General features: G+C 36.7%; 1 protein-coding gene across 16 annotated transcripts in view; it reads left to right on the plus strand.

The window, feature by feature from the left end:
- The window catches only part of NEB (nebulin), a 127,999-nt gene that overhangs the window by 71,411 nt on the left and 43,550 nt on the right, over positions 1–13,038 (plus strand). For all 16 annotated transcript variants that reach the window (XM_075429673.1, XM_075429677.1, XM_075429678.1 and 13 more), the window contains 21 exons: positions 783–1,094; positions 1,231–1,335; positions 1,420–1,524; positions 2,087–2,191; positions 3,160–3,267; positions 3,355–3,468; positions 4,233–4,430; positions 5,260–5,364; positions 5,942–6,046; positions 6,134–6,238; positions 6,717–6,824; positions 7,451–7,564; positions 8,053–8,250; positions 8,930–9,034; positions 9,803–9,907; positions 10,207–10,314; positions 10,608–10,715; positions 11,609–11,716; positions 12,369–12,473; positions 12,566–12,670; positions 12,868–12,966. In XM_075429673.1, the coding sequence (XP_075285788.1) occupies positions 783–1,094; positions 1,231–1,335; positions 1,420–1,524; positions 2,087–2,191; positions 3,160–3,267; positions 3,355–3,468; positions 4,233–4,430; positions 5,260–5,364; positions 5,942–6,046; positions 6,134–6,238; positions 6,717–6,824; positions 7,451–7,564; positions 8,053–8,250; positions 8,930–9,034; positions 9,803–9,907; positions 10,207–10,314; positions 10,608–10,715; positions 11,609–11,716; positions 12,369–12,473; positions 12,566–12,670; positions 12,868–12,966 (2,625 nt within the window). The remainder of the gene's footprint in view (positions 1–782; positions 1,095–1,230; positions 1,336–1,419; positions 1,525–2,086; positions 2,192–3,159; positions 3,268–3,354; positions 3,469–4,232; positions 4,431–5,259; positions 5,365–5,941; positions 6,047–6,133; positions 6,239–6,716; positions 6,825–7,450; positions 7,565–8,052; positions 8,251–8,929; positions 9,035–9,802; positions 9,908–10,206; positions 10,315–10,607; positions 10,716–11,608; positions 11,717–12,368; positions 12,474–12,565; positions 12,671–12,867; positions 12,967–13,038) is intronic.

Here is a 13,038-nt window from a genome sequence, read left to right on the forward strand (position 1 = left end):
CATGGAAATGTAAAAGGCCTTGCAAATTCAACAACAGACATAGAAAGCTTTGCATTAGGGGCAAATGTCCTCCAAACGATTCAGCCATCTATGTTATTGTGGGTTTTACAGATATCAGTGCTGAAAGGTCAGAGTCTCCTTTCCACCTTCACTTTCTCCAGAAGCAATCCTTTCAAAAGCAACTAAGGTTGACTTCCATATTTTATAAATGTTCAATAATTGAAGTGGTATTATGATTATAATATATAGCTCTTCACTTCTTGGCATATTATGGAGGCGTCCTCCTTGAAAAACTGTAAGATAGCACACACATTACATTTTAAACTTTTGCATAATGGACGTTGAAATTATTACCTGACTCTTAGTTTGAATATATGTTTTATCAAAACAGTGTGATGTAAGTATTTTAAATAAGCATCCACTCTTCAGACATTCTCAAATAATTTGTTACAAAAATCTATTACAAAACTGAGGCTAAATGCACTTATTAGCAAATGTTTTCCAACAAGGCTTTCCTCTTGTGTTGAAAATACTGTTTACTGAAAAATGGTAGCATATTAGTCCAGGAAATTATGTATTTTGAAGTGGAAGGACTAGACAAAGTAACATTCTGTTTGTGTCGTGTTTTCATCTGGTCATGTACCAAAAACCTAAGACTGGAGTTGACAACTCACTGTCTCATCTATTCTTTGTGTTGACAAGACTGTAGCTGTTCACAGGTTAAAAACAGAGCAGATATAATCAGTGCTGATTTTACACATATTTCTCCCCTCTTCCATCAGCTTAAATACAAAGCTGACTACGTCAAACAAAGAGGTCACTATGTTGGAGTTGCCAGCATGAGAGATGATCCAAAACTGGTGTGGTTTGAGCATGCAGGCGAGATCCAGAATGACAGATTGTACAAATCAGACTATCACAAAACAAAGTCCAAAATTCACATCCCTCCGGATATGGTGTCAGTTGTAGCAGCAAAGGAATGTCAGACCTTGGTCAGCGATATTGACTACCGCCAACACCTGCACGAATGGACGTGCCATCCTGACCAGAATGACTGTATTCAGGCAAGGAAGGCCTACGATCTGCAAAGTGATGTAAGTGATGTTACAGGCATACCGTGTAATTTCCACTTAGTTTGGTCAAAGTATATTGTCCATGTTATGTAAGACTGAAAAATGTCATCCTGAATTAAACAATTTCTTTCCTTTTTTATTACCTTTTGTGATTTAGAATATTTATAAGTCTGATTTGGAATGGCTTCGTGGCTGTGGCTGGATTCCTCTGGACTCAGTGGAACACAAGAAAGTTAAGAATGCACAAGAACTGATAAACAAGGTAAGAAAAAATATTTTAGCAGTTATGCAATCAGCTTTTCTTTGTCATGCACAGTGCTTAAGAAGGTATCTCATCTCTTTGCAGAGAGCATATACGAAAGAAGCCCTGGATAACTTTTCCAATTATACCAGTGTGGCTGACACTCCTGACATTGTTTTGGCAAAGATTAACTCTGTCAATCAGAGTGATGTATGTACTTTTTTTTAGATAGAAACTGTTGTTAGTAGACTACTTAATTGCTTTTGCTAACCTACACTATGTTTAGCGTTATGTATGTGTGTGTGCATATGCGTGCTTCATTAATAATAGACTTTTACTGGGGTAAATAAGCAAGAAGTGATAAACGAACAACAGAACATTGGTATCCAAAATAATTTTGCATTTTTCTGTAGAAGAATATAGCATATCCCTTATTTAGAGTTTACACAGCTTTTGCTTACAGTAGTTTAAAATTGAGTCCTGTTCTTGGTGAACAGCAGCTAGTTGTATAGTGCTAGTGGAGTTCCTGGTGTCCCTACTAACCTGTATTTACTTATTAGTGTGCTTAACTTCACTAGAATACTGTGTGGATTTTGTGGTGTGACATACTGATCACATTTGCCTGTGTACTGTAGTGACTGCAGTGTACTACACAACATTACTGAAGATACAATAACGTAACAGAAAATTAATGTCTGCTCCTGATAGATGGACTACTTGGGATAACTTATTTCTCATGTGTAATTAGCATTGTGTTTGTTTTCTTTTGTAGCTGAAATACAAAGAAACATTTAACCTTGAGAAAGGCCAGTATATTGGGTCTGATGATACTCCTGCGCTGAACCATGCCAAAGACATGTCCTTACTATACAGTGAGGTAAAATTTGATAAATATCTAAATAAGCTTTAATTTGTTTGTTTTGGAAGCAACAGAGTGTGGAGTGGACTTCAGCAAACTGTTCTATTTCTGTTTCTGTCATTAGTCTACTGGGTGGCACTGGAAGGGTATTTAATCTCTTTTTTTTCAGTTTTTCCCAGTTTGATCATTGGGATAAGGATAATTACTTACTGAACTGATCTTAAAGCACTGCTGTGTGGTGTTTGGAAGTAGTAATAGCAGTAGTAGTAGTAGTACTAGAGTTTGTGTGACAAAAGCAATTTATAATTCCATCCAATACTATCTTCCTAGACTACTGATGAAATTTAGGTTTATTTTTTATGAGAGGAAAATTGTAGATGATATACATTATTAAGCAGTTGCTTTTGAGTAGTCTCAGTAAGATTAATGGAAAATCTCTATTTCTGAAAATGTAAGTGACTTCATTCATGTGAGTATGTGCTTCATAATTTAGTCTGAAGGTAAATATGTTTAATATGTTACAAAAACCAAAACATGATGTATTAGAAAAGTGCCACTGACACTGTTAATGCTCTTATAATAAACAATAGTGTTACTTGAAGATTTTTCACAATTTTGAACACGTATTTATAAAATTATCAATTTTATATGGCACTGTTAAGAATTCATATCTGCATTATGGGTATTTTCATCACTCTTCTGGATGAGAAATGCTGAATTCCAAATCCAGTAAAGAAAGCAGAGATCAGCTCGAATTTGTGCTCAGGTACCTTCCTGAATTGGAACGTTTATTCTGTTTGCCTTACTCCTGCTGAATAAGTGTTCAAAATGTGCATTCTGCATTTACTTTACTGGGACAATTCATGGAATAAGGAACTACTCTATAAAAGTAGTCATATTACACGTGCGTATAAATGGCAGGGTCAGGTTTCTTGGAAACTGTAATGGACTTTTTATCAAAACTTGTATGTGTTTTGTTTGTCTAGAAACTTTATAAAAATGCTTGGGAAATTAGCAAGCCCATTGGGTATACTTTGGATGAGAAATATATTCCAGTTGTTGGAGCGAAGCGTGCAAACTACATAAATAGTGAGGTTAGTATGATTTTTCCATTCTTTCTCTTTTTTTCCCCTATATGTTGGTAGAATGAACTTTAACATTTCTACGTTAATATTTTGCAGCTTAAATATAAGGAAATATATGAGAAGTTGAAAGGCCATTACCTGGCTGGGAAGGAGATTGGTGATTTCCCCAGTGTCATTCATTCGCTAGCATTCCAGAAAATGAGGAGCGCGGTAAGAAGAGAATTAGTCTTGCTATAGTATTTTCCATTTTCTTTATTTTAGTGTAACGTGTCTAAACATAAATAATGCAATGCTTAGTAACATCAGTAAAAGTATTTTCAACATGTTTATGTTCTGGAATGGTTATTTTGTATGTGGGTTGGATAATTGAACTTGAAATTTTTTAGGAGGTAAGGAAGGGGTTTGTTTAGCTATTAGACATACTAGAATAGAGAAAAAACTTTTTTCTATTTCCATTTAAGAATCTGAGCAGTAAGAAATACTACATGACTTGGGATGCTCTTGCTTTACAGAAAAAAAAGTATTAATTTTGAATTGAAATAGGAATTTAAGAACTGGAAAAGCAAATGCACATTTGGTGTTTTGCTATTATCACTACTGTACTTATAGCATGTCATGCAGGGCATAAAGGTAGTGTAATCCCAAATATTCTGTCTTCATTTGGATAGGGAGATTTAACTAGATTAAAATCATGTTTTTAGCATATGACTTTTTTTATCTTGAAGTCTTGTTAATTTTCTCACCAGCTGTTAAATCTGCAAGTGAAGAAGGTCATTCTTGTCCTTCTAGAACCTCATCAGAATAAGTGGTGATTCATATCAAAGTTAAGATTGCATCCTGTTAAATCCCATTGGAGCTCAGCCACAAAGTCCAGAAAGCATGCCTCAGATTATGCTATAACCTGTAGCCTATCAAAATTGTGCAGAAAAACACTATTCTCTCTTCTTGCCTTTTCCCCAATCTTCCCTTTTTAGTTGGCATACAGAAAGAATTATGAAGACACCAAAGCAAATGTCCATATTCCAAGTGACATGATGAATCATGTGCTAGCCAAGAAGTGCCAGTATATCCTCAGTGATCTCGAATACCGAAATTACTTCCATCACTGGAATTGTTCACCTGAAGAAAATGATGTTATTCAAGCCAGAAAAGCCCAGGAAATTTTGAGTGATGTATGTGTTTCATTTATTTGTTTGACATTTTAATAGCCTTTCATGTGATTTTTTCGAAAGTATGTAAATAGAAAATATTTTCAAATATCTTCCATAGTATTTAAATATGAAAATAATAACCATGGTTTTAGATTGCTTAGTAGCATAATACCAAAAATTAAATTTTTACCATTTTCTTTGGGACATTTTTATGGTCTGGTTATTTATTTTTCACTTGTAAATTTGAAAAATTGTAAGTTAACATTTATGAAACCTTTGCAAAGGTTACTGCTGTCAACAGTCTCTCTTTGGCTGGATGACACTGTATAGAAAGCTTACAATCTAGCACATGCAGAGGAAAGATGTGAATGTACCATGGTACAGTCAGACAATGTATTGCAGCTGGGAATGCTGTAATTCGCACAGGGACCGGGACAGCATCCACAATCTGGAAAAGACTTCTCTGTGTTTGTTGGGGTTGTGTCAGTCCACAGAGTCTGAGCTGAGTGAATGGCACAGTGAACCACCACACTTTTTCGTGTTACGTAGTCAACAGTATGCCAGCTTGGGCCAACCAACCTTCCTAATGAAATGTGATGATGTGTTAGTTGCCTGGCCTGTTACTATGCTGTGTTACTTGGTTTAGTTTCCCTTGCACATCCTGTGGGTAAAAATCATTCACTCAGACTGTGAGGTGGGCTAGTCTCCTCTGTGCTCACACTGGAATTTCTGAATAAGCCTGGTTCAGATTCAGTGGAAGATACTGAATACAGAGAAGAAACAAATACTGCTTTCTTCAAGTGGAAGGTAAGTTTCTTCCTAACTTGACAGTCTGTTTTCTTCCATGTAGGTGGTGTATAAAGATGACTTAAACTGGCTGAAGGGACTTGGATGTTATGTCTGGGATACTCCACAAATCCTGCATGCTAAAAAGTCGTATGACCTCCAGAGCCAAGTAAGCATGTTTTCCTTAAACGAGTAAATATTTATAGGATTTTTTTCTTCCATTTTTGATTCTCTGAGAATGACACCTGTCCTAGTCCAGAGCAGAATGAATTCCTATTACATCAGAAATACTTTATTCAAACTATTACAATACACTCTTTCAGCTTTGTCTGTAGAGACTTGATCACTTTTGTTATTGAAGGAGCAGAAAACTTAGGAGAATGGAAGGACAGCAAGGTATTGTGGGTTTTAGGAGTGAGAAGATAACACTTTGTCTTTCTGTATGGCACCCTGTGCATGAGATACCTCAGCAAGACATTTATGCTGGGAAAATAGTGTCTCTTGCCTTGCTGATTGTATGCTTAGCCTACTAGGTGCTGTAAAGTGAAGTGCAATTTTCACTATTCCTTAGTTCATACTGCCTATGTATTAAGTATTTCTTTTATATGGCCTGTCACTTTTGAAGTTGGTCTTAATTGGGCCGTAATCCTGGGCTTCGGTTGTCCAGAACTGATTTTAAAGGAAGCTGGCAGGGAATTTCCTGCTCATTTTCAGCATTAATGCTTTGTTTTGTTTTGTTTCCTTAGATAAAATACACAGCTGCAGGAAAAGAGAATTTGCAGAACTTTGGTGTTGTTACTGACACACCTCTCTATGTGACTGCAGTGCAGAGTGGTGCAAATGCTAGTGATGTGAGTCTCCCCACCTCTTCTAATCAAGCTTTTCCCTGTGCTCCTTCTGAGAATTGAAACTAACTAAATCTGTCTTTCACCTTACAGGTGAAATACAAGCAAGATTACCACAAAACTAAGGACAAGTATACAACTGTGACTGAAACAGTGGATTCTGAAAGAGTTCAAAATTTGAAACATCTCTTTAGCAATGTAAGTGTGTCTATGCATTTTTTTTTTCTCTTAAGGTGCTACTGTGTGGGATTCGTGTTTTATTTTGTTTGTGCACTCTGTTTGAAGATAAATGTCCAAACATGGAGTGTATCAAAGCCAGTGATGGCCCTCTGCATTGCTTGAGTATGGGGAAGATAGTGTATTTCAGGCAGAGAGCATATTTTCTAACTGCAGTTCCAGTCTTATCAAAAGAAGTGCATTAATAAATAGATTCCCTGAAGAAAATTGCACCTGAAAAAAATTAAGACCTTGTACGAGAATGGACATGAATAGTTAGAATGCATTTTTGTTGCCTTTTATGTGCATTGTCAAGATTAAACTAGTGTACGGCCTCTTGATAGTAAGTAATAGTTACAGCGTATAAATACTAACAGAAGGGCTTTTGATTTCTATTGGTCATTGGTATTACCCAGGAGGAGAACTTTGCCACTTACCGAGACTTTCTGTTTCCCTGTAGAATCTCTACAAGAAAGCCTGGGATAAAGTGAAAGCTACTGGCTATATAATGCCCTCTGATGCTGTATCTCTAGCACGTGCAAAAGAACTGAAGCATAATGCTAGTACTGTAAGTGAATAAAATACTTTCTTTTTTTAAATCAGATCATCAATTCTAGCAATGAAATCCTTCATGCCTTGCATATACTATAGGTATTAAAAAGGTGGGTTTTTTAAAAATTATCTTCTGTTTTTAATTTAGATATCACATGTATCTGTAGATAATCAGTTTTCTGTGATAGCATTTGGATAGCAGTGAGATAGTTCTTTGATGCTTCTTTTAATGGAAAAAAAATGTCAGATTTTATAATAATTGAAACTGTTTCTTGAAAATGTCTGGTTAGGTGTTTTTTCACTCTAAATTGTGTAAGTGTCCAGGTCTGAAAAACACCAAATGTGTTTAAATGATGCTTTAGCGAGTATAGAAGAACGTAGTCTTACGCTTTACTGAACTGAGGCTTAAGAGAGATCACTGTCTTCCTGGATAGCTTTAAATGAAAGAGCTGGAACAATAAATAAATAGCTTGTTCTACATCTGTTTATTTTTAAATTCTTCTGCTCAGCTGTTGTTGTTTTTACAAAAAGGTAGTTATGATGTGCTTTCTTTGCCATTTTGCTTGCTGATGAATTTTGTTCCAAAAGTACAGTTGACTGATTGGAGTCAGTTATTTGTTGCCTTCCTTTGCATCTGCTTAGGTAAAATACCGAGAAGAATATGACAAGTTTAAAGCACTGTACACACTACCCAGAGGTGTTGAGGATGATCCCAATACAGCAAGGTGCCTCAGAGTTGGAAAGCTGAATATTGATGTAAGTGGTGTTTTCTGGTGTGTGTTCTCCTGATGAAGCCATTCTTATCTCAGAAGAGGCTACTCAAAGAATCCACATGCCTTCATTCAGAGATCACATTTCCATATGCATTTGGCAGTGTTCAGTATTTGTGAAAGTCTGTAATACACCTACAAATGTGTTTTCAAGCTTGTGACTCAACTGTTAAATTGCCTGCATGGCTAAACCTTTAGTATAATATGTTTATGTGTAAAATGGAGCACTACATATTCTACCTCATTTTAACACGTGAGTACAATAAAAATTTGACAAACCATATTTTATCACCCTTGTTAAGCTTCTGCAAATTATTCTTAGAGCAGGCAAGATGTAAATTTTAGTCATAGCCAAAGTGATTGCTCTCCCACTAACATTCCATGAAAATATCAATAATTTTTCTTCAAATTGCTCAACAGATGATGCTTCGGACAATTTGTCAGTATTATTAACATACTGCTTTAACTCTGCAGCGTCTGTACAAGGAAGTCTATGAAAAGAATAAAGCCAAAGTCCACATTATTCCAGACATGGTAGACATAATTTCTGCTAAGGATGCACAGAAGAAAATCAGTGAAATTGATTACCGCACACATCTCCACGAATGGATCTGTCTACCAGATCTTCAGATCAATGCCCATGTTCGAAAAGTAACTGATCAGCTCAGTGATGTAAGTTCACAATTCATGTGTTCATGGCTCACTTTTTAAAAAGATTCTTGCATTTATGCTCTGTTAGAAATGATTTAGCAAAAACTTAGTTGGAGCACTCTACAGTTGCCACTTCAATCTGCTGTACTACGCCTTGCTCCACAGCGTCTGTATCATGCTTTTGTAGCGCTTGGCAAGAAGTGCGTAGTTGACATGTGGCTTAGTATGCATAATTTCTGTGTCATCAGTGTAGACATTGGGTCGTAACATTGCTGTTCTACTAGTTCAGCCATTCCTGTCTGTAAATTGTCCTTTATTATTTGGTTGCATAAGATGTGGAAGCTTTGGAAGTTTGAGAAAGTCCTGGTGGTGTGAAGCTTCTGTGCACTTGCCTTGCATAGGTCAGCCCAGGAGTAGGCCAGCAATCTATCAGTAAATCATTGCCCAGTAGGATATACAAGTAGTTTTTTTTAAAAATCATTTGTTTTTTTTTTTATTTATTGGCCAGACTGAAGCAATGAAGGAAAATTATTTAAATTCCAAAAGGAATTGTTTTGATATTCTCAAGCAACAACAGAAGTCAAAATACTGGAAACCTTACTTGCCATCATTTGACAGTTGTGTTTCAGACTGATTTAGCAATAAGGGATTAGATCCTAGTGGAAGTCTAACAGATCACTGCTTTGCTCTGATATCTCAGGTGATATACAAGGATGATCTCAACTGGCTGAAAGGCGTTGGCTGCTTTGTTTGGGACACTCCTGAAATTCTCCATGCCAAACATGCCTACGATCTTCGCAGTGATGTGAGCGGATACGCTGGTTTTGCTGCTTTGGTTTTTTCACTCCATTGTATATTAAAAGGATGGAGGAGCTTTATTCTACTCCAGATACAATCTGGAAAATGTTATATATACTTCTCTACTGAAGTATTCATTAAATATCCATAGATGGTTATTTAAACTTTGCTGCTCTAGAAGTAGATGTTGTCAGGTTAGATCCCATTCAGGAAAGCGTTCAGCACATGTTTAAATACTTGTCTTCTCAGAAAAGCACTTAAAACAGTAATTCTTCATTCAGAACTTGAAGTAAAGCAGAAATGATGCAGAATTCATATTAAAAAAAGTATTTTGATGTTGATTTTATGATTTCTTTTTCTTCTCTCAAGTTCTTATGGCACTTCCTTAATTTGGGATTAAGCCATTAAAATGAGAGAATAACCGTTCTGGTCTTTGAAAATGTATGCCCCTTGTATCAGAAGTATGTTGGATATTTATCATGTGGTACATATCACTATTCTGTGAATGAATATTGATATTTCCTAATATACCTTGATAAAACTTACCAGCTGTTCTTATCTAGTCAGGTGCCATATTCATTTATTCAGCCATAATTTCAATACACTTTCTGTTTAAATGCTGGTTTATTAATAGACTTGTTCTGTTTAAATGCTGGTTCATTAATAGACTAATTCAGTAATAAACAGTAAATATAGTAAATAATATAATAGTATAATAAACTTAGTTAACGATGACTAGCCTTGCTAATTAGAGCTCTTGAATTTCTCTCTGCAGATTAAGTACAAATCCAAGGCAGAAAAAATGAAGAATGACTATACTGTGGTCATGGACACTCCTGTCTACGTCCAGAATGTCCTCAGTGGCTTGAATTCAAGTGAAGTAAGTATTTGTGTCACCTTTCAACCCCAAGATTGCAGATGCCATTACCTCAAAAGTTCTAGAAATGTGACTTTTAATATATTTTTAGTCATTTCATTTTAATCATTTAGTCATTGCTGGCTATCTACAACTCATTGTGTATAGCTTTATTAAGATATGAGAACACAATCAGTAAAATCATTAATTGCCTGAATCCATCCCATTTTTTAGGAGAAATTCCTGTATGTATACAAACAATACATAGTGTGAGAGAGCATCACAATTATGACTGTCCTCTGATTACTACTTCTTTTTCTCAGGCTGTCTATCGTGGTGAATATATGCACAATGTTAAAGGCAAAATGATTCCTACTGATAAAACAGTAGATTTGGAGCGGGCATATCATGCGAACAAAATACAGAGTGAAGTAAGTATAAAACTTTTGGGTCCACAGAGTTTCTGCGACTCAAAAAGCAAATTCTTTAAAAGTTAATGTTTGTCTTTAGCTTTTCAGATAAAGCAGCTAGATTTCACCGCTCTAAAATGGAAGTGAGAAATGTCCTCATTTAAACTACAAGTGCACATTATAATGCAGACATGGGGAAGTCTTTTGCCAGTTGTGATTAAGAGATTTCCTATGCAACTAATGAATACTATTAGAGGTCATCTCAAATATTGCACATGGTCATCATAAACCTCTCTTTCTCTCTTCCCTTGCAGAATTTGTATCGCTGGGCTGGTGTGAAAGCTCTGCCTACGGGATACAGCCTTCCCACAGATACCCCCAGCTTTCAGCATGCTAAAGAAGTCCAATACATTGGCAGTGATGTAAGTAACGTACAAAGTCCTTCTACAACATGAGTTGCAAGGGAGTATTTGATGCCCATCCTGTATGAGCGCACGACTGTTTGTGACAGTTATTTCTCGGATACAAGACTGCTTGTCAGAGAGCAAGAGTGGGGTAGTTCCATGTGGATGCCTGACCCAGAAACTGAGGGTGGACACGACATAGGCAGTGGCCTCATCATCCAGGGTGAAGTCCCACTGTACCTGAACGGGGTGGGCAGAGCAGGGTGCTGACAAAAGGTTGCATCAACACTCCCAGACAAGGTGAGGAACCAGGGCCAAGGTCCATCGAGGGGGATCCAGTCAGGAGCTGTTGGAAACAGAGCAGAGACTGGAGACAAGCTGTCTACAACATAGGTCCAAGGTAAATAGAGGAGTCAGGGCTACAGACAAGTTACTGATAACATAGGACTAGTGTCCACCCAGGAAAGGAGGAAGGAGTCAGGGCTAAAGACAGATGCGCTTGCAACATAGCTCAGGCAAGGCCTGACATCCCAGGTGTGGCTAGTCAGGGCAATTAAATCTTATTAGTGCACTCCAGCCCCAACATTGACAAAGTTTGCCTTAACAGAATTTAAATGTTACAAAACCCCAGAATTATCTGAAGCAATTACTGTAAGAATATAAATTTCCTCAGGCAGATGTGAATACCTCCTTAGATGCAAGAGAAATTTAAAACATTAATAATCTTGGGCCGTGTGATAAAGGTAAAAATAGTGATGATGTGTAGTGTATTTGACTCTGATATAACTACATCTCACTTGTTTATCTCTAAAAATCTGACTCGTACTGCATAAATTACTGTCAGAGCTGCAGTATAAGTAGAATCACAATAAAATTTAATTTATGTTTTTGTTCCTTTTTCCACTTTATAGCTGAAATATAAAGAAGCCTATGAGCACATGAAAGCTAAAGGCTATACTCTGGGACCCAAGGATGTTGGCTTTGAAAATGTGAAGAAAGTGAATCAAGTCATTAATGAGGTGCAGTAAATTTGTGTATTTGCTTTCTGTTGTATTTGTAGTGCCCAAAATATGAATGATGAGAGTACATTGACTGGGAAGGTTGTAGGATCCCTGTTCGTTGAGGCTTTTCAGAGCAGTTTAGACAAATATCCATCAAGAAAGTCAAGGGATCATTGATCCAGGCTTGGAGTTGGGCTGTATAGCTTTTTAAGTTTCTTGATAACTCTAACTTTCTGTAATCCTGTAGAACTGTTACCATAATAGAAAATCAATTGCAGCTTAATTTTATTAACTGATCTGCTGCTACTTGATTAAAGTTGCAGAGAAATTATTGTATCTGTATGACACTGGGTCTCAATAGTTTTAGGCTTTATATATACATAGTTACTTCTTTGATCATTGGCTTTAATAGGACAAAAATTAAACATACATATTTACATGTTTGTAGGATTAGTGTGTCAGAGTCTCCATGTATTAGAGGTGCTGCTGCCAAAAACAATTGTGGAAAACCTTTGCCTGACTAGAAAATAGTATATTTGTTCCCTTTTCTCTGGTAGTTATGCAATACCTGGCAAAAAAACCTGCCCTTAAGAGAGAAGTACTTACACTCTGCCAAGCTGCTTGCCACGTTCAGTTTTTAACATGTAGAATGCTGTCTCCTTTGTTACAGAGGCTGTATCGGGCGACATACCACAAGTACAAGGACAAGATTCATACCACTCCAGACACACCAGAAATCCGTCAAGTCAGAGCAACACAGGAAGCTGTCAGTGATGTATGTGTCTTTCTAACATAAAAACCAGAAGATATTTAGAACATTCAGCATGACCAAACATGTGAAATGCTATTTTTTTCTTTGTCTTTCAGCTAATCTACAAGTCAGATTTCTTTAAGATGCAGGGACACTTGATTTCCTTGCCATACACTCCTCAGGTGTTGCACTGCCGCCATGTTGGGGACATCACAAGTGATGTAAGCAACTTCTGTTAAGATACCTGGCATTTGAATACAACAGGCCTAATACTTGTGTACTGAAAGTGGAATTAGGCTTCTATCATTTGCATTCTATTCTGTAATAGATAAATGCTTTGTCACTGTGTTTAGGGACTGATTAATGAAATTATCCCAAAAGTTAACTTTTGATTTTTCTTTTTCTAATTGTCTCATAGAATAAATACAAAGAGGATCTGAAGTGGTTGAGGGGCTTGGGTTGCTTCCTGTATGATACTCCTGATATGGTCCGTGCTCGTGAGCTGCGTAAGCTTTGGGTGAGATTTTTCTTCTGAGAATCGTGTATAACAACAATTGACTTCTTTACGTGCATGCTATGTACTTCCAGG

The sequence above is a fragment of the Opisthocomus hoazin genome, chromosome 9 (assembly GCF_030867145.1).
Source record: "Opisthocomus hoazin isolate bOpiHoa1 chromosome 9, bOpiHoa1.hap1, whole genome shotgun sequence".
Classification (NCBI taxonomy): Eukaryota; Metazoa; Chordata; class Aves; order Opisthocomiformes; family Opisthocomidae; genus Opisthocomus; species Opisthocomus hoazin.